This window comes from Pezoporus wallicus, unplaced genomic scaffold, assembly GCF_028554395.1.
Source record: "Pezoporus wallicus isolate ANWC-B61680 ecotype Strahan unplaced genomic scaffold, APGP_CSIRO_Pwel_v1 contig_2871, whole genome shotgun sequence".
Lineage (NCBI taxonomy): Eukaryota > Metazoa > Chordata > Aves > Psittaciformes > Psittacidae > Pezoporus > Pezoporus wallicus.
The window spans coordinates 3,043,421-3,064,796 of record NW_026640775.1 but is presented as its reverse complement, the minus strand read 5'-3'; the positions used below and the strand labels follow the sequence as shown (position 1 = coordinate 3,064,796).

Below are 21,376 nucleotides of genomic sequence, written 5' to 3'. Positions count from 1 at the left end.
CTGCAACTGCTAGGGCTGTGATACAACCACATCCAGATCAGAGGATATGGCATAACCAGAGAAAACCAGTGCTGCTAGTACTACTGTTGTGTAATGAGGCAATGCAAAATACAGCTCAGATTAGGTGACCACAGTGTTCTATTCTTCCTGTAAAATCTCTTAATTTCATAGAATCATAGAATGGTTTGGGTTGGAACGCACCTGAAAAATGGTTGCAGTGGATGCAACTGGGTGCAGCTCCAACTCCCTGACATGGGCAGGGACACCTTCCACTAGATTTGCCTTCCCTTGCCTTGTGGCTGCCCCATCCCTGGCAGTGTTCAGCTTCTTTGGGAAACCTGTGCCTGTGTCTCACCACTCTCATAGTGAAGATTTTTTTTCCCAATATCTAATCTAAATCTCCCCTCTGTCAGTTTGAAGCCATTCCCCCTTGTCCTGTCACTACATGCTCTTGTAAAAAGTCCCTCTCCAGGTTACTTGTAGGCTTCCTTTAGGTACTGGAAGCTTCTCTAAGGTCTACCTGGAGTTTTCTCCAGGCTGAACAACCCCAGCTCTCTCAGCCTGCCTTTGTAGGAGAGGTGCTCAAGCCCTCTGAGCATCTACATGGCTCTTCTCTGGACTCACTCAAGCAGATCCATGTCCTTCACACCTGTTGAGGTGTCTTTCTTATGTCTTCCTTCACGACACACACATGCCCACAGAGCTGCAGCTCTGGGAATGCTCACTTCCCAGCTGTGTGGCACAGCCACTCTAGCTGCTTTAGCCATCCTGCTTGGGTGCCGAGCAGGACACAGTGGCTCTCAAAGGCCAGAAGAGGCTGTGATTACAGGTTTTGCTAACATTGAAGCAACTCTTAACCCTCCTGGTGGAACAGCAGCTGCAGAAGCCACCATTGGTTGTGATAGGCTTGCCTCCTCTTCCCCTCCACACAGCAGAGCCCAGGTGACTCTCACACTGCTCTTGCTATGGCCACGCACATGTAAGAGCAATGAATGCTTTATTTTCTGGACTGCAACCATGCTAAGCCAATAACCATTATACAAACAAGAGGGAGTAATTATCTCATTAAATGTACTGGCAGTACGCAGGCGCCTCTACTGTGTTCTCCCACCTCAGCTGAGGCTTTGTAGGGAGAAGCCTTTCAGAGGTGTCTTCCAGGAGCAAACCCTTCTGATGGGTGCAATGTGTCAAAATAATTGGTCAAAGATTTATATTTATGTTTCTAAAGTTCATGCTTCCCTTTTCAGGTAGTTCAGGGAAGTTCCTTTCCCTGAGCAGCTCTCATGTGTTTGACTCTATTTCAGGGAGTCCCAACCTGCCTTCCCAACTTGGTGTTTGAAACATCATACAATCAAAAATATAGTGGTTAGTGTGAAGAGAAGCAGCTTGGTGGGGGTGAAGGAGACAACTTTTTATTAAAAAGGCTCAGTTTAATCTCCTGTTGCTTGAAGTGTGGTGGGCACATTTAAGGAAGAAAAATACTTTCGTGCTTGAGGTTCAGTGGATGTGTCAGTCTTAGCAAGATTAGGATGAAAAAGGGAAGAGGCAAAATGAGGGCAGGAACTATTTCCGTAGTTGTTTTCAATCCATCTTTCAGCAGCTCATTTGGAACAATTTTTTTTTTTTTTGTGTGTGTGTGTCATAATAAGTTGTTTGGCCAGAAAATTGACACTGGAAATATTATTGTAACTTGAATAACTATCTCTTTTCTTTCATGTTGGAATCCTGAAGAAGACACAAAAGTGTTTGTAGCCAGTGGTATACAAAATTACACAGTGAAAATTGTAATGCTGAGGGATATTGTTGTGTGCTTCATTATAATTCATTTTTGATCTTTGCAAAATTAAATAGGTGATGTAGTATTTAAAGGGGCATCTTCCAAACACCACTAACTGCACTTTATTTGCATTCTTTCCTAATAAGGTTGTGACGGTTTCCTTACTGTGTCACAGTAACTAGATGTAAACTACAGAGTAACCACATTTTACTGCTAGATATTAATTAATCTATTTATTTTGCCTGGATGTCTTTTGGCTAGTGCTAGAACAACTCGGGGTACAGTATGCTGGGGCTCAGGGTGGGAAAGAGTCCTAGAAAGCAGAGAGAGGAAATGTTTGAGAGACTGAAAACTCCGTGAATAAAAATACACCTTTTGTGAGACAGGGTATGCTTTCTTTTGTTCTCAAAAGCACTTCCTGCTAGAAATACATTTTTTCTACATGTTGTGTGATTGTTTCATCATTGTTATCAGGTCTGATATGCACTTCTGCTTAGCCACCACCTAAACTCTTTGTTACTCCGTGACTGTTCCTGATGTGAAATCCTGTTTCTGGGAAGTTTGTAAAGTCCAAGTGCAATAATTCAGGCTTTAATCACACAGACCCTCCATACCGTGTGTCTCAAATCTTGCCTAGAACAGTGCTGTACAGCGTGATTGTCATCAGCCTTGGGAGCAAGTGATGAGAACTCAGCCTGGAGACACCAGGGTTTAGCCATGGGTCTCTTTCTCCAGCTCTGCAGCTAGACTTCCCGGGGCAGGCCCCAGAGCAGACGAGGTGTACACCCTTGCGTCAGGAGGATGAGGGCGTTCAACGTGCACAGGGCTCTACACAGTGTGTTTGTTACCCTGGGACAGGATCTAATGGAGTTAACTCTAGAAGAACTTCTAAAAGACAGAACTAGTTTTGATTTTTTCAATTGTTTGCCTCTTTCTCTTTTTTTTATTGTTCATTTTTGTTTTGTTTTCGGCAGGTGCTATTGTATCTGGGATCTGTAGGCTTCTGAAGGAAGTACTTTAAATTTCAGCAAAACTGTGGTTATATTTTCTCTTAATACTTGAAGGCATTCTTAATATTGGGAGTTAAAAGCTTTGTAAAAACTTCTTTTTGATATACAAACAGTTAAAAATAACTACTTATTAAACAAAGTTATTTATTAGAATACTTACATCACTTGGTTTATGAGGTAAACCAGCCTCAAAATAGCTAGTTGGTTTTGTTTCATTTTGTCATCTGCAAAATCATTTGACAAATTTGCCATAAACTCCCTGACATTTTTGCTCAAAAGAGTTGGTTTTCTTCATTCTTTGCTGCCAGACAGGTCGTGTATCTTTTCAGGCTTGAAGAATTTCTCTCAGCTATTTAAATGCAAGGCCACAAAGACAAAGCCAGACTCAGGCTGCAGTGAGCTGAACCAGGGTGATTCAGGACCAAGGAGTTGCAATACATAATTAAACAGTAACAGTGCCTAACTCCAGAGACTTTGTATCTTGCAGTGTAAACTGGTTGCTTTACCGATGAAAAAGGGGTGTATGTGCAGCTACCAGAGACAGTATGTGAACAAGGATGGTGAAAATTGTCACTGATCAGTGATACTTAAGTATCACTGATACTTAAAAGTTTTTTCCCTACTACTTAGTCAGGGAACATGACTAAAGATGGCTGCTGCCAGTTCCCTGCTGCTGAGGGAAGAGGATGCATCCCAGCTTCCCAGCTCTCGGTGCCGAGAGGAAAAGAAAGGGCAGAGCTGGGCATCGGTCTCGCCTTGGCGCTAATGGCAGCCGCCTTTGCTTTTACTCCCTGCAGCTGGGCTCAGAGCCAAGGGAATTATATACAGCCATGGCTGTGCACTGAAAGGAGGAGGAGGAGGAGGTAGCATAATCTTTCTCAAGGCTTCTTGCACTTCTGATGCTGCCCTCAGCAGCAAGTTTCTCTTCACCTTGTAGTGATGATCCAAGCTCCTGTCCCCCAGCTCACAGTGTTGAAATGGGAAAGGAGAAATGGTATTAGTCAGTTTTAGGGCAGTAAAAGAAATCTGGCATGAAGCAGCTGTACCGTTGTGTTGGCCTTTGGACAAGGAGGTGATACACCCCCCACCCAATGCAGCTGAGCGGCATGAGAACGGAAAGCCTTAAAGTTAGAGCTGCTGCAGGCTTGGGGGTTGGTGATGGAGCAGGAACTGATTAGACAGCACAGTCCTCGCTGGCAAGTTTTAAGTTGTAGTTTTAGCAACGCGAAAGTGATATTTCTACAAGGCTGCGTTGAATTTGATGGGAGAAGAAATATCCTGAGAAAATCTATTGACAGCAAGAGTTACTTTTGCTGATTTTCAGAGAAGTACCTCAAAGGAGCAGGCTGTAGGGAAGAGGCAGCATGGTTGGAGGCTTCTCATGCACAGGGCAGTTTCACGGTGAATGAGGAAGATGCACATAGGGACGTGCTTGTATTGATGTAGGCAGGACTGCAAGCATTTTCCTGCTGCGAATATGTGGCAAACGGGCAGAAGGAAAGGAATAGCCTTGAGCTGCCTCACACCTTTCTTGTGCTGCCTGAAAACAAGAAGCACACAAAGCAACGGTACCTGGAGTCTCATGTCAGGGCCTGGAAATCAACCCTGAGGGGCTCTTAGCAGACCCTTTCTGAAGTCCTATGCAGATGCCATTGCCCTTTTGTTTGTGTGGCAGTGGAGGGTGTGTGTACAGAGGAATATGCACAAGTTTGTGTGGGTTAAGAAGCATTTTTTCTTGCAGGATGTTTTTCACCATGACTATTCATGTATTAATTTATTGGCATCCAGTGCTGAAATGAAGTCCTACCAACTTTTGCCTTCTATAAACAAGATGAGCAACTTTCCCAAGACACTGGGTTTCTGCTTTCCCTTCAAGTATGCAGCTGTGATGGTCTTTGGCTGGGCAGACTGCTGCCTGTGCTATTCAGGTAGCCTGATGTTTTTGGGGGGTGGCTTATGGAAAGGAATTTGAAGCCATTTCCGCGTCTTTGAAGGTTTTTCTGGCTCTGGCAATTTGCTGACAGTGAGGCCTGTTTCCCCTTATTTCTTGTGCATCTCTTCACTCAGTGGGATGGTTTCCTGTCTTAACTTGTGAGGTTACTTTGCAGCCTTCCCACCTAGCCATTCTTTACCTTGCTTTGACCACAGGAAGCTCTGTGAGCGTAAGTTCATTTCTGCCCAAGTGCATGCCCTTGAAAAATAATCTTATGAGGAAAGTCAGCCTGTTGTAGCAATATCCAGGGACTTCAGGCAAACTCAAGGACTCATATTTCAATCTTTGTCCAAGGAAACGTATAGGAAGGTGCAACTTTTGCCCTGAAGACCTGTAACAGTAAATTCTCCTGGGCCTGCTGCATCCTCTAAAGTCATCAGCGGATGTATGTTACAGCTTACAGAAAGAACATCAGAATCAAATCAGTGTAACGCTGTACCTCATGTTGCTGATGTGAATACATGGGAAAAAAGAAAGAAGGACAGGAGTAGTTGAGTACATGCTGTGGAGTGACAAAGGTTTGAGCAGCTCAGTAGCTGCTGACTTGCCACATTGGACTTGTAGCAGTGTGGAAAAGATCTCAGTAGGGCCTGGGATGACACTAGTGTGAATGGGGCTGTAGGACTGGACTTCAGAGAGCACAGTTTAAGCTCTGCTGTAACAAAAATTCATATGAATGATTGATTTTGCGCACGTTAAGTGTTTTTTTTCCGAAAGAAAAAGTAGAAATACTCCAGTACATAAGCCTTTGACAGACTAAGAAATTAATGTATTTTATGTGTTTCAGTTCCCCACATGAGATTATTTTTTTTAATGTATTGTGTGATGGGGAGGGGAGAGAATATCCTGAGGAGCTCTGCTACATGCATGGAACTGTTTCAGCCTCTGTCCTTTCAAAACAAACAAACAAAAAATGAAACTAAAAAGCAACAGCTAAGTTTGAAAGCAAGAAAGGATTTTCTTGCCAAATTACCTCAGACGGAGCATGTTTGAACAGAAATGCTACAGAACACCATCTGTTGAAAACTGATGCTTTGTTTAGTTTCATGCAAAGACAAACACAAAAAAAAGAGCATCTTTGTTCTTTTACAGAGAGTTGGATTGAACGATGTCTCAATGAAAGTGAAAACAAACGTTATTCCAGTCACACCTCTCTGGGGAATGTTTCGAACGACGAAAGTAAGTAACTTGTCATTCATTTAAACTGAGTGTGAACGTGTCCAAATGCTAATTTCCTGCTATATAAGTTGCTGCATCTTGGAGATATTTTTAATACTAAGCAGTTTGAAGAGTCAACTCACTTGACACATCCAATCATTTCAGTAATTTATTTTTTTTTCCCCTGGAATATTTGCTCTTTTGCATTGTTGAAAATGAAATAACGTTATCTGTTAGTTAAAGCAACCAGAATAATTTGTGTGTCACTGAGTAAAAGTTGGATGACCTCTAAAATATGCTGTTAGTATTAGCTTATGAGTAAAACCATCTGTTTTGCTTTTCACTAGTGAACACCGTGTGGTTGAAATACAGGAAAAGTTGTGCTGCTTTTCAATACTACTGTGCAAAATCATATGTCTAAACCCCTTCTTTTAAGAATTAATTGGATTAAAAGAATTAACATTAAATCATGATATAACTTCCTTTCTAATCTCCGAGAAGAAACATCTATAAATCTAGTTGACTTTAAAATAGTTACTTTTATCTCTTCTAGTTATAGCAATTTTAGATCTTGGTTTCTAATAACAGGTAATTAAAAAAATACCCCAAAATACCTTAAAATAACCTAATTGTTTCTTTTTTAAATTTTAGGACAATTTTTAGTTTATAATTTTGTTTTCCCTGCTGATGAAATTTCTATTCTACTTAATTTGACCAAAGCAAAATACTCTCCATGTTAGTTTTCCTCCCTGCAGTTAGTATGTTAGTTCAAGTTACAAGACATTAATCCAGACTGAATTCTTTAATTCAGAAAGACTCACATTTTTTATGATATTCAAGCACCTAAGCTTAGAAAATGTATTTTTTGTAACTTCTTCTTTGCTGAGTGCCCCTTTTTCATTTTAAGAGAACTACCTTATTCTGATCTCACAACAAAATTCACATGCCTTGCAGCACAGTATTTTAGTGGTTCATGGAATTTGCTATACTGGGACTCTACTCTTATTTGTCCTGGGATCTCTTCTGAGATAATCTCTCTTCAGAAGGAGAAAGGAGGTGTTAGAAACGCGGGTTTTATTCATGACTCCCAGGCTAAGAACAGTGAACAAGAATCCTTACAGATAGACAATAAAACTTGGACAGGTTTGAATTTTTGCTTTTTAAAAATTAAGGAATTAGAAATCAGTTTCTCTTTAAAACTAAAATTGTAGTGAATTATAGTGGAAAAACAAACAAAAAAGAACATTCACTTGTTAATTTGCATTTTACAAGAGCTTGTGAGACTTATGAAACAAGTTTCAGTCTGATGCCACTGAGAAAGGAACAGAAAGAATCTCTGACGAATGTGACTTCAGACTCTTAATAGGGTCAGAATTTAGGATTCAACCGTATGGACTTTAGTGAGCTTTTCCTTAGACTTACAGTTCAAGGCACTGTTGTCAAGGTAATTATTTAGTACCACTAGCTATATTAAAAAAAATTACAATGTCATAATTATGTTGTCTTCTATGTTCTGTTCTAGATCTGTTACTCTACATAGGTTGTAGCAAACCTAGCTACAACTAAGGGTAATTATATATGCTTTCAGTTTACATGTGAGCATGAGAAATTCCACATACCTAGGGAGAGTAGGAAGGGGCCCTTGCATTATCAAGAGCAGGTGTTTCAGACAATGGATGGGGTTTTTTGGCTGTTTTTTTTTTTTGACAAGGATGTTTTTTTCATTCTGTTTGCTGGTACTGGAATTAAGGGGCAAGTGATGATAATGGAAGAGGCACATTTAGACCTGATAAAACAAATATATAAATGAATTTATGCCACAATTTGTGCACAGAAGGCATTGTCACAGTATATAATGGAAACCCAAATGAGTTGATTTCATCTAGCTTCCTCTTAATAGCCAATTCTTCCAGATGCTTCCTTTGTACTGATACCAGCATTTCTGCAGTACAGATAAGAGAATTAATCCACCTGTAAAGTCATCCTTGTTTTGGGTGGTGAGGTAGGGGATGGAGAAGGGAAAGAAGAAAGAGTATGAAAGAAAAATAACTCACTTGCCCAGCAGTAAAAAGACCAATAATCTGTGAAATCCAGAATAAACTAGAATTTTCACCTTAGAAATCATTGTACTATGTACTCCTTTCCAGCAGGAGGCAAAATGTTTGGAGAAAATATATGTAACCCTATTTGAATTCTTCAGAATGGTGGTCACATTGCTACTGTCAATGGAACTCCAGTTTTCGTCTGCAGCTGAAAGAAGGCATCATCCATCTTTCTCTTGACTACTTTTTTTTTACCTCTAAATATATAAAGTAGCTGTTGGCTGGCCTCTACCAGAGAAAATGTAGGTTTGGTATTGGGTTTCTTCTTTTTTGGCCTTGCATCCAGTGAAGACTATGAGAATTTGCACTGTGAACTGATCATATTTGTATTCGGTATCATGCTTTTAGAGTTCATGGGGTTTTAGGACAAGAGTAACAGTTTTGCTGCTCTCCTTTTCTTCAGCTGAAGTATGCTACTGAACCATACTTCAGGCCACAGGGATCCTCTGCAATCTTCTGTTCCCATCCAGGCCTCTTGAACATACATTACATTGTGAAAAGAAGCAATGATTCATAAGCGTGGATTCCCATGGTCCCACTGCTTCTTGGAGAGGTTCTTATTCTCTTGGAATCTTTTATGACTTTTCCCAAAACACAGCTTTTACACTATTAAAATTCTACATAAATTTGATTTCACTTTCCAGTTTTTTAAATGTTCTTCATTCCACCACTTCAACACTCTACATGTTAGTCAAAAGATCCACAGGAAAAACGAATGATGCAACCTTACATTAAATAACTGAAAAGCCTCTCACAATATTTTCTGTGTACCACGCATTCTGTCAAATTCTCCAGACTGAAATGGGGGTCTGGAAGAATACAGTCCAATGATTATGAAAGTTTCAACTTCAGTTCCATGGGGAAGAAGCCATGACATTACATGATGAAGTGGGAAGGTTGCTTGTCCAAATTTTCTCACATGTTTAGAAACGTGAATGTGTAGACAGCCTCAATGAGACAAAAGGTTTAGATTACCTTTTGTACTTCAAAAGCAGTGTTCAAAATCCATGTTCAATCTGGCTGAAAGGGACTTATCCAAGAGTTTTTGGTTAGTTTTTGGTTTTTTTTTGGAACTAAACCCCTTACTCTTCCAGTGAAAAAAATGTTTTAAAAAAAAAGGGCTGCTCAATTAGAATTATGCTCCCATGTTCCTGACAGGGATTTTAAAAATCCCATTATTTTAAAAGCATAGAATACATGCTAACAAGACTGAATTTTATTTATGGCTACATGTAAAAAGAGACAAGGTAGCTTCTAACTATTACTTAATTTTAGCTAAGGGCAAGTCACTTTTTGAGGAGAGTCAGAACCTGGTCAGAACCTGGACTGCAGGTGTTACAGAGGACGAAGCTATTCCTCTGAAAGGTGTGGAGCTACCTGAACCAAGGGAAGGATTTTATCTATATAAACATGTTAGCTTCTTAGTAGTTTTGAGATACATGCAGGCAGCACTGGAAACTACAAAAGGGTGTGCTAATGCAGGGTCTTCACTCCACTCATTGTGTTTAAGGCAGCATGCTTGTAGATGTACTGAGTATCGCTCCTATTGTCTCCACATCTTGATCCAAGATGCAAGAAATCCCTTGACCTGTACCTAAAATAAGACAGCAGAAGTTAGAAGATACTACTGAGAGTTCAGGGAAAGCCACAGACACATGCAGAAGGTACAAACTTAACTCTACTGTGGTGGCTTTGAAACAGAATTTTGAAAGGAGAAAGATGGAGCTGTTAGCAAAGAAATTTCCATGGAAGGTGGGAAGAAAAAGGTTCTCTGATATCTCTGGAAGCCAAGTAAATACTACTTTTTGTAGTAATTGATGATCCCAGTTTTTAATATCTTTGGAGGCCTCTTCTGTGCTGAGTACTTGCAACTGTCTAAGCTATTACCTGCTTTCAGTTTGGGATGAGTATACCTTTGCTCGGAATGCTGGTAGTCCTACTGACAGTCAACACATTAGACCTGCTCCTAGCAAATGGTTTCTCCCTGAGGTGCTATGCAGCTGCTGTATGTATGAACACCTGCAGCTGTGCATCAGGAGTAGGATTTTTCCTCGTGATATCAAGTAGTTTTGGGTTTATCACAGAAGAATTGTCAGGTCTGTTCTTTGACAATGCCTCAAAGCAAGGCTTCTTCTCAGTGTCTTTATTTCCTTTTTTTACAAAATAGATTGGATTTTAAAAGAACTTTAAAAGGTGTGGGTTCATTTTAATCTACATGATTTTTCTGATGGGGACTGATAAAATGACAGGTCAAAAACTAAGGGAAAGCAGCATTATAGCTCTTTCATGATGTACAAACACATCTGGGACATGAGTCAAACATTCCCTGCTCAATAAGGAAGTCATTAAGGACCCTGTTACCAACCAAAATATAAGGAACAGGGATACTTACTATTCTTTGTTAGTCAATAACCTGATGAGATTATATTGTTAAACTGTATAAGGCAGAACAAAGTGCTTGTATATGCAATAGTGAAAGTTTGTAATTCTAGGTCCCCTCCGTTCCTATACCATGTGCAACTCTTTCCATCTATTTAATTAAAAAGTAAAGTTTTCTCTCAGCCAACATCTGGCAAAAATGAGAAACAGATTAGCTGACAGCTGGTCCATTAGCAAAAAACAACGATGTTCTATTTTATTGTACAGACACTTGATTTTGGGGGAGACAAGCACTAACTGTGAAAAATACAGTTTTGTTGAAAGTCCAGTTGTTCAATGGCATTGAAAGAAAATAGAAAATGGCATTGAAAGAATTTTTAATAAGTTCAAAGTCCATTGTTCTTGGTTTTAAGAGACAGTGGAAGGTGCTGAAGAGTCTTGAAGGATCCCCAGGAAGCAAACATACCTGAGGAGGGACACTTAAATTGCAGTTTATGATATCATTGTTTCTGTTGTTAAAACAAATCTTTAGGTGGGAGGAGCTGAGTATGGCTGGCTTACAGTGTGTCTGAGGGCAGGTTAGGTAAAGCACCTGCTCACAGGTGCTTACTCTTCAGTGTGAGTGAAAAACAACTAGCGGTGGGATGGAAGGGATGTAGAGACTCTAATATCGAGTCTAATACAATTTAGATATTGGCTCAATGCCTAATAGTGTGCCACATATCTAGAGGAAAATTGAGTCTAGTTAGCACACCTGAAAACCATCTAATAGCAGACCTTTTAATACTAGTTCCCTTAAATCAAGAAAGAACACAAAGTTTTATTTCAGGGAGGGGAGAGTAGTAACTCTTGGTTTTGCAGGCAGAGGTTTCAGATGTCTTCACCTTAGACGAGGGGTTATTTACATCAGTGGCTCCCAGTCTCTGCAGTTTGCATCCTTCCAGCAATTTCCAGCAAGGTAGAAACCAACTGCACACTGAACTTAAACCAGTGGATGGAAGGCTTTGACACTGACATAAAAAGTACTGATTAAAAAAAGGGATAACTTTCACCTGAGAAGCAGTAACCTTAATTAGAACAAGACAGTGGCACACAGAGAGAGGATTGGACCCCCTCTTAGACTGGTACCTAAGGTAGCAGTGCTGGTGGTTGTACCTGGTCGTGGTCCCTCCTCCCTGCAACAGCAAAAGCCTAAATCCCTCCAGTCAGTAGAAAGGTGCTGCAGTACCCTGTTTGTGAGGCCACAGGATGACAGATAACATTTTCATTACTAAAGGAGGGGAAATGCCCTCCCTCCTGCACCTTCACTCCAGGACTGGACAGTGCTCCTGCCTGTTGCCCCTCCATGGTGACTATGATGCCTTCCATGCCAGGTCTCACTTGTCCTCCCAGCAGATGCTCTTGCCCCTCTGAACCAGGCTCCCTCATGCCCTGCTGCCTGTAAAAATGTAAAACTCAATCCAGAAAGCTCTTTCCACTGCAAAGCAGGGCCAACATGGCTGTGCCCTCCTTCCCAAGGCTCCCTTCAGGAAAGGCTGGAGCCAAGCAAGCTCTTCTTAGGGTGTCTGTACTATCAGTTAAGGGCAAGAAGGAGAAAATGGTGTGAGAGGAGGCAGCTCCCACTATTTTATCCACCCAGTGGTTTAAATCTGTGCCGCACGGCTCTGCCTCCCGCTACAGAGAAGGCATTTGTCCCGCTGCCGGCGAGGCCAGGGGCTGCTGTGGAGCATCAGCAGCCTGCGGCAGCCACGGCCGCTCGGCATTCAAAGCCCTGTGTGCCGAAGGTTTGTTGCATGCCGACTGCTTGTTTGGGAGAAACAAATGAAAACCACAATTTAAAAGTGATTTGAAATGTGTATGTTGGTCCTATGCGCTGAATAAAAGCGGGCCCCTGAAAGGCAGGGAAGGAGTGTGCGGTCCAATAATTAGAGGCCCATTGTCATGCAGATGCAGAAGAGGGGCTGCGAGCAGTGTCTGCGGGTAACTGTAAATCTGGATTTTCCTGACGTTCAGGGGACCTGCCTGGCTGGCTAAAGGATGTTCAGTTAGCATGACATGCCCTCTATGTAATGAAAGAAATATTGTGGCGTGAGGACTGAAGATGGTGTTTTCCAAAGTGGGGTTTTCTTTGTGTGTGTCGGTTCTTGGGACTGCACAAAGGGCCTCCGAGCGGGGTCTGATGTTCAGAGGACATGGCCTGCCCTGCTTAAGATTCACTGTCCTAAAGGCTCACTTAAATAACTTTTAAAACTTAATTGTATGATGAAATGAGATTTGCAGTGTGGTTTACCTCATCACTTAGGTATCAAAGCCTTCTAAACTTAATGCTTTAATTGGGGACGAAGTTTAAATATCAACCCATGTTTGATACAACAGTGTTTTCCAAAGAATACTGTTCTGGAGATGTTGTTTGTGCTTCACTCCAGCTTTCACTTAGGATTGCTTTATATGTTTCACAAGTCACAATTTCATAGGAATAATTCTATAAACACTTTTAAATTATTTCAAAAGAATTAATGTGAACTAGGAAGAATCCAGTATTTTAGGAGATTTAATTATCTTTCTTTATTCATCTTTCATTCAAATTTTCAGAAAGTCAGCAAATCAGAGAGTTACTTTGGAAACAGTTAATGAGGAATACTATTAGAGAAATTAGCTGAAAAGTAATGAAGTATATTATAGGATGCTTTTAATTTCAGTTTGTCTCATTTAGAATTAATCTTTGTGAATTTATAAACTTCTAGTACCTATCGTATATTATGATCCCAACAGTGGATGAAATCCATTAGATTAAATGCTTTATCTAATACAAAACTTGGGCAAGGCTACTGTTGCCTTAAAGCAGGTAAAAGTGTTCTTATGTTCTGACATGCTGCTTGAGGTCTAAGAGTTGCTTTTTTTCTTCATATGAATTTATCCTTTCCAATGTCTTTATTCCTGGACACTACTCTGCTCTTAATATCAGTGATGTTTGCAAGGTTTATTGCCTTAAGCAGCATCTACAGCTTGCTAGCCTGGGGAATATCGTTATTTACATTTCCATAATTCATCCAATATTTTGAGAAAGCTTTGGCACTTGAGAATATTTTTTATATATTGGAGGATTCCTTACCAGTTCATAAATGCCTGAGCAATTCCCACTGAAATTACATAGCATTTTTTTGTTTCTTAACAGATGAGGAAAAAGAAAATAATAGAGCATCAAAACCACATTCAACTCCAGCGACACTGCAATGGTAAGATGCCTTTTAAAAAAAAACAAGAAACCCTGTTAGCGTTTTTTTCTTCTGATTTTTCCAGCTGAAAAGAATAGAGGTCTTGGACATCTTAGTCAATTCTAAAGATACTTTCACTGTGAGTGTTTAGTGCTCTCATTAGTATCCTGTACAGCATTTCTCAACCGATAACTTAACACTTGCTGGATTTGTTTCAACGTAGGAAACCTCTGATGTACTTTAGAAGTTCTGTTTGGCGTATTTGTTTGCCACCTTGCCAGCTGGTGATTTGTGGTTTGTTATCGTTGTTATATTTCCTACAAAAAGAAAACTAGAACTGAGATCTTTTTCTCAAGACATAGTACAATGAAGCCCACCTTTACTGAGGGTTTTACTGAAATGAGATCTCTGTAATTTAAAGTAGAAGACAACAAGAGAGAGTTTGATTTGGTTGTCAAAATCCCCTTGCAAATTTAGTGAGGGGAAAAAAAAGAAATGTAATTGGGAAAAGAGAAAGAGAAGATGGGGAGAGAAAAGTTTGCCAGTTACTGTGCTATGAAAAATGAACAAGTGCTGCTCCCTGTGATTTACAGCAGTATTTTAGGCTGCATGTTCTGTAATGTTACTTATACTTCTGACATCCCTTTCTATAGGTTATCACTTAGACTTTTGTTGACTTTCCCTTAATTTAGGTTTTTAATTCTGGTTTAGTTTTCTTAATATTGCAAGTGATCAAGCACCTTTCAGGAGGTTCCTTGTATCTGGCAGAACAGAGCTCTGTTACAGAGAAGACTCAGAGCATGCGTATCTGAAAACCCATCTCGTTAGCTTGCTTTAAGTCTTTTAAAGAAAGGCCTTCACTTCACCTGTAAGTACTTTGCATAGTTTTATGGGTGAAAAGATAAGATTATTGGCAAAAAATCTGGGTGTTTTTAACAAAATGTTGGCAAAATTATTTTTTCTGCTTCTGTCAGTCTCCTGAGAGATCTCACTGACCAAACAGGAAAGAATCATTTATTCAATGAATATTACCATTTTTCTCTGCCTGTGAAATCCTATGATTTTGTGAAATACACATAAAAAGATCTGGATTATTTCATCTTTCTGCCTTTTAAAGTTGATCAGTCAAATTTCAGATTTAAAAAAATCCCAAGACCTGTGCATTGACGTAGTAGGTTGCTGCAAGTATTCAGCGTTCTGCCTTGAAGAAACTTGCAGGTACTTCTAGTGCAGGTAACGACATGGACAAACATAAATAAAGGCAGTTAATTCAGAACTATTGCTTGCTTGTCCCTATTTGTATCACAAAAGTGCTGTTTTTCAGAAGTTTAAGCAAATGGAATAGAGAGTCTCTACAGACAGAGAGAAAATTATTAAAATAATAGTGAAATGTCATAGAGCTATTTTATTACTTTCCATTATTCACACACATAACTTCAACACAGTTCAAGCAAGATAACAAAGAACTATCTAACTAAAATAAAATAGCAGGCAGGGCTTACCAGTCCCAAATTCAGAACAGTATTTATTTTGCAGTAGAGTCAGTTAAGATCAAATAATGTAGTAGCCAAGAAATCAGAGTTAATTAGAACATGCCAGTGATACTGTCCCCAACAGAAAGCATGCAAATACTGTAAACAGTCTTTTGCCAAATGCTCTCAAGTTTCCTCAGTCATAAAGGTTAGTAAATCCCTAAACTCCTGGGATATTGAGCCCTGCTGGAATGCAGCCTGCACGCTAATGCTCATTCAGCAGTGTTTGCAATAGAATCCTAGAATATTGATTCTGAAAAGGCTGCTTACATCATTTTCCCTTCCACCTTGCTAGTATACTGGCTTACTACCTGTGTATTGTGTTTGTTAGACATTTAGCCAGGTCAGACATTCTCCACTTTGAGTCTTCTGGAGCATCCGTAGTTTCCTCCATTCCATTTTCCACCTAAAATTACATGGAGGAACAGAAAGCAAAGAAGTTTTCAAGTTTGATTTCTTTAGCTGCTGGCAAACTAAATTATCTGATTGGTTCATTTATTAATAGACCTATGGGTAAAAGCTTCCCAGTTTAGTAGCTATAGCATAGAACAGTTTTCGGGTGGCTTCCATATGGTTTTCAGCCTATGACTGCAGCTTTGAATTGGTGTTTCCTGCAGAAACTGTGTTTGATACATTAAATGAAATTACAAGCTCAAAAGGTATGGTAAATTGTTAAAGTAGTTAGCTTTTTTTTGGGTGAAGATACTGAATTTCTATCTGGAAAGCTGGATGCAGTGGCATCAGGTTATGTGTACTACAGAAGCAGCTAGCAACCCATGGTTGTGCTCAACATGTCCAAATGCTGCACTGAGCACTTCCTGTAGGTTTAGCTTTACATGGTTAACAGTTTTGCCTGATGCTACTATCATTTACAGCTAATGATGGCAATGGAGTGTTAGAGAGCAGAAACAGAGGAAGTATCAGTAGCAAGCAAAAAGAGGAGGAAGAAAGTAGTAGGGTAAGTGAAACAAGAAGTAAGGGAAATACATAAAGGGTTCATATTGCCATCAATTTATTAGTTATTCCTTTCCTGACATCCTGCTGAAAAGAACCAACAACATCAGTCCCACGGAGATGCTTATGCGTTTCCAAAGGCAAAGTGTGTTGAACACTATAAATGTCCTCATTTATAAGGAAGAAGTAGCTGAAGATGCCAAAAAGCATCTCTGGATGACTTTCAGCCTGGCTAAATATCCTTTTCCTGGAAACAGGAATGATGTTTTTGTTTCATTTGTGACAGAAAATGAAGTGAAAGGCCTGGTAAATGTCACATTACTGCCAAATGCATCATAATTGGGGAAACTATGTGAGCACAAATTTAGCCATTATGGCAATAACAGTATCTAGTATCGTGTTCTTACCCCATGTTCCTGTGCTCATTAGCATTTACAAAGCGATACCTTGCTAAACACTTGGTTCTAAAACACTCATGATCATTTCATTAGTGGCCTGGTTGATCAGATTGTAAGTGTGAAACTTTATTTCACCTCATTTGGGGTGTGTGTGTTTACTTCTGCAAACACAGAATCATTCAAAGCACGGACAACCTAATTCCATGAAGTTTAGTTGCTTACAGTGTAGGTGCTCCGCATAACAACAGTGTTGTGAAGCTAAAGTCAACAAAACTATTCTATTTTCTTCAACATTCATAAAAAGAAGTAAAAAAGAGGAAGGTAAAGCATTGCTAGATAATGGATTCTTGTCAGATTATACCAATTTCTGAGAAACTACTAATGCTTTGAAACTAATCTGTTCTAGAATCCTTTGTGATTAGCAATGGTTAATACCAGAGTTGTTCTGTTGCCTCCATAACTAAAACCCAGTCTGACTCTGCTATAGAATAATGTAATTTAATCCAGAAGTATGTAAATGTATAAAGAGGAAAACAGTAATAGGGACAGATAAAATGTTCATTCCTGTAGAAGGATTAGGGGATTTATTGCTATATTGTAGTGATACAAAAGGTCTCATTGAAGACTACTGGATTTCACATGGCTTTATTATAACATTTAAAATGTTATATATATATTATTATATTATATTCTGGTAATGATTTGTTAGGTAGAAGATTGAGTTCATTATCTTTCTACAATACTGTAGAATGAAGCTGAATTCAAAATATGATAAAGTTGTTAAATAAAAGACAGGAAAATAAAAGAAGTGGAGCAAGATGGGTTTTTGATCATTAAAAAAAAAAGTTCAGGTATAATGGATCATTGTTCAGTGTCACACTAATGACTCTCTGTGAAAGAGAGGAGAAAAAGAGAAAAATTCATCAGATATGAACAGAAATAATTAACTGCTTTTCTTTCTGTCCTGTCTTGGTCACGGAAGCTGACATTCCAATTAGCAGCTATAGTATACAAACGAACTCTCCTGGTTTTGAAAGGAGGTTTTGTTAAAGCACTATGAATTTGAGGAAAGATGCCATGACGATATTTCTGTAGAAACCAAGGAAGAATAGATGTTGCCCATACAAACTGATTCCATTCATCTAGCCGGATATCTTATTAAAATAGTTTGCAGTCACAAATGATCACGGTAACTGAAATGGAAGGTAGGTAGGTCCTGAAAAAGGCAATGGAGGAGACAAATTAGATATTTGGAAGGTGTTCTATAGCTATTAAATGACAGGCAGTTGTTTACTGTAAAATTGGAGGTCTTTGAAGATATGTAATGATTTTCTGATACGTTTAAGGAGGAAGTTGCACCTATCTTCTCCTAGCCAGCAAGGCAAACAAACACATATATAACTATATATGCATACAAGTGACACCATGGATGACAAGATTGATGGGTTTAAGTTTATTGGTTTAAAGTTAAGCATGTACGTAAATACCTCTTGAACTTTGTTAGATCAGCAATCATTAAAATGTTATTTCAAAGGAATGTTTCTTCTAGTCTCTTTATACTGGTCTTGGTATAAATCTTACTGAGATCATTTCAGATTTAAAGATTAAGCATATGCCTATTCATATGTCTGATGCATAATTTAAAATCTTATAGTTGTTTTTTTGTGTGTGTAAATGAATAATAATTTCTACAAGACAGAGAAGGATGTTATTTCATTATTTTATTCAGCACTGTATTCAGACCATAGTCTTTTTTTTTTTACATTATCCATAAGCTATAACAAGCAAACATTATACAAATATAATTTTGTGCATATCATATCTTGAGTATTTGCAAATAACTTACTTTAGCCACATCTGCTTCCTCAAGGTAAGGAACTTTGCAGCCGGACAGCAGTGAAAAGAGTGTCATGAACCAAAGGTGACCTGTCCTGTAAAGAATTAGAGTGTGCTTCTCCCCAGTGAATTTTGTAGTCGTACATTTGTTTACTATAGAATGCCTTTAGGGTATAACAGAACACAAGAAAATTTTTTCCTAAAACTGTCATTTTGGAGCATGTTCAAAACCCAATATCCCTTTGTGCTAATCTCAACTTGCCTGAGAACCCCCAGCCTATGTTTTTGATAGCAAGTATGAACCAAATCAAGCAAGTAAGTGTTACAGAAGTGAACTGGAAGGAGCACTTGGGAACAAAGCAGGGAAAATTTAGTACACAAGCAGAAGCCAGAATGCTTGGTCTTAAAGATACAGCTTTGTATACTGTTTGTCATACAGGACATCCAACATACTTGCAGTTCTCTCTGTTTGATATTTGCTTTTCAAGGCTGGAAGAGAACTATGAGATTGCAGAAGGTGTTTGCATTCCTCGAAGTGCCCTCTACATGCATTACTTGGACTTCTGTGAGAAAAATGACACGCAACCTGTTAATGCTGCCAGCTTTGGGAAGGTGAGTCTAAACAGCAGTATGAAGCCTTGAGCTACCACCTGGTTCAGATGAGTTCGGATTACTGAAAAGAATTAAATCATCATTTACCAATAGAGATAGAGGTATATAAATGGAATCTTCTGTATTCAAGTTATTGGGGAAAGGCTAAGATTTTAAGTATTTTTATGACTGGGACAATGTCTAATCATGACTAAACTTCAGAATACACTATTTTTTTTTATGACTTCATTCTCCAGGCTAGCTGATGTTGGAATGAAATACAATATTGGCAGCTTGGAAGTTGAATACAAGCCAATGTAAACACATTTGCATTGTGACCTGCACTGCATTAACAAATACATAGTTTTTAAAAATAGAAGAGTAAAATATCAATAATTGAACTCTGGAGCCTGTCTATGCTATTCTTGTAAGCAGGAGATGGGAATCCCAGAATTAATGATACCAGCTCACACTGGCAAATTCACACGGTGGAGCACAATGCCTCTAGATGTGAAAGTCTAGAAAGCATACAATGATGTCTGCATGGCACTGCAAGTACAAGCTGCCAAGTTACCTTTGCACTGTGACTCCTCATGCTCCCACTTTCCAGTACAGCTCTAGTAAGAGCCAGTGCAGTCAGTTCCAGACTCACAGCAGAGATGCATTCTTAGCACAGATGCAGCTGTGCATTGTCCAGATGTGAGAAGTAAAGCTCTTATGTTTATACACCACTAGCAGACATTAATGACTGGATAGGATTTCCATAAGTAAGTATGAATGAAATTGTCTGTTGTACATATTACTGCTACCAAGTAGTACGTATAGTGGCAACATGTAATTTAGGAACACAAGAAATAGATTTCATTCAGGCTAACACATTTGGATCGTGGGCAGAATTTACATGATGCTAGTTTTGCTGCTGCTAAAAACTTCTGTAAATTGCAAGGTGTAAATATTCTGAAATTATTTAATCAGAACACAAATCCGTCAGGGACTTCACCAATTCTCAGTACATGGCAGTCTGGTTACAGTGTACATTACTCCGTCCTCCTCTTCCCCTGACCCTTGCAAATATACCTGTTCATTTGTAGGAGCAGCTTGACTTAGCAGTCAGGTACGGTGTCTGCCATCCAAAACTCATGGCATTCCAATGTGGTTTTCATGTGCTCTGCTTCCAAGTACTTTCCACTTGCTTGCAATAAAGCTCTGAAGCAGTGATGCATGATTTTTTTCCCCTATTTGTTTATGGAGAACAAAGCATACAGAGTCATCCTAGTAGTCTCTGAAGCTAGTGCTTTGTGTGGCCATTACTTCCGGATCTGGGAACTGCGGCTTCTGCTGAGGTGTGTCCAGGAACCTCAGACAATGCTGGTACAAATATTGAAGTGAAACAGGCTTCTGCATCCGTGGAACCCAGAACAGATCTTTTCAACCTGTTATTGCAAAGAAAGTATACTGCACAGTCCTGAAGATCTGTAAGGCAAACCCTCATTCAATCAACAGTTTGCAGTCAGCTTCTCCTTAGAAGTAGGTACATGGATGAAGTTTTAGCTTGGAGTTGTTATCATCTCACTTAAATACCATACTGGCAACCTGTGTTGCATGAACACCTTGGAGGCAGTGCAGTGAAATAGGTGCTGTTTGAGGGGTTCTGCACTTCTTAGCTGCTGAAACAGAGACTGCAGACATGGGAATCATCAGGAGCCCTGCAGCTGTCATCTCCTTCAGAGAAAGGAGCTAGTTGTTCTGTGAAATTGTAGACAGTTCGCCTTTCAGTAGACCACATTGAATTTATGATTCATCTTTGAACTTTAGCTCTGCGGGCAATGTTAGACATTTAAACTTTTTCTTTACCAGACTGGTAGTTTTTACAAAGAGACATGGAGTTCAGCACATTAAACCAATCTGTAATAAGTAACATCCTAATGTATTGTTACCTACTCAGTTACATCTCCATTATCAGAACAGTGTTGCTTTCCCTTCTAAGAATAGCACTGAAGACATGAAACTTGCCTGAAAGTGATCTCTCCAGATTAAGGTTTTGTAGACAATGCTTCAGCCTATGTTTACTCCTTAAGCCTGAAGTGAGTCAAATATATCCACAACAGAGCATGGCATGGAGAACAGACAAGTTGTTTGTGAACAGCTGAACTAATGGATTTTGTTTCCTGCCATCTCTGATGTTCTCTAAATCCATAGCCTTACCTAAATCTTGTATAATATCTCCATGTTTCCGTGCAGTATGTTCAGTTATTTCCAGGTCCTAGTCGCTACATCAAGATCTTGATTCTTTCAGTTTTCTGACACATCTGCTGCACCTTCTTTCTACATTACTTTTGGATTCCTTTACATCTCTCTATCTATTTACCTATTTTTCTCACTTCCCCCCACATGCCAACAGTTGGACAAGAAGCAGCACAAGCGGTTGCTG

General features: G+C 39.4%; 1 protein-coding gene across 2 annotated transcripts in view; it reads left to right on the top strand.

Moving 5' to 3' along the window:
* RFX4 (regulatory factor X4) overlaps positions 1-21,376 on the top strand; it is a 93,308-nt gene that overhangs the window by 14,336 nt on the left and 57,596 nt on the right. For both annotated transcript variants that reach the window (XM_057420593.1, XM_057420592.1), the window contains exons 2-4: positions 5,873-5,959; positions 13,595-13,655; positions 18,843-18,966. In XM_057420593.1, coding sequence (XP_057276576.1) covers positions 5,873-5,959; positions 13,595-13,655; positions 18,843-18,966 — 272 coding nt within the window. The remainder of the gene's footprint in view (positions 1-5,872; positions 5,960-13,594; positions 13,656-18,842; positions 18,967-21,376) is intronic.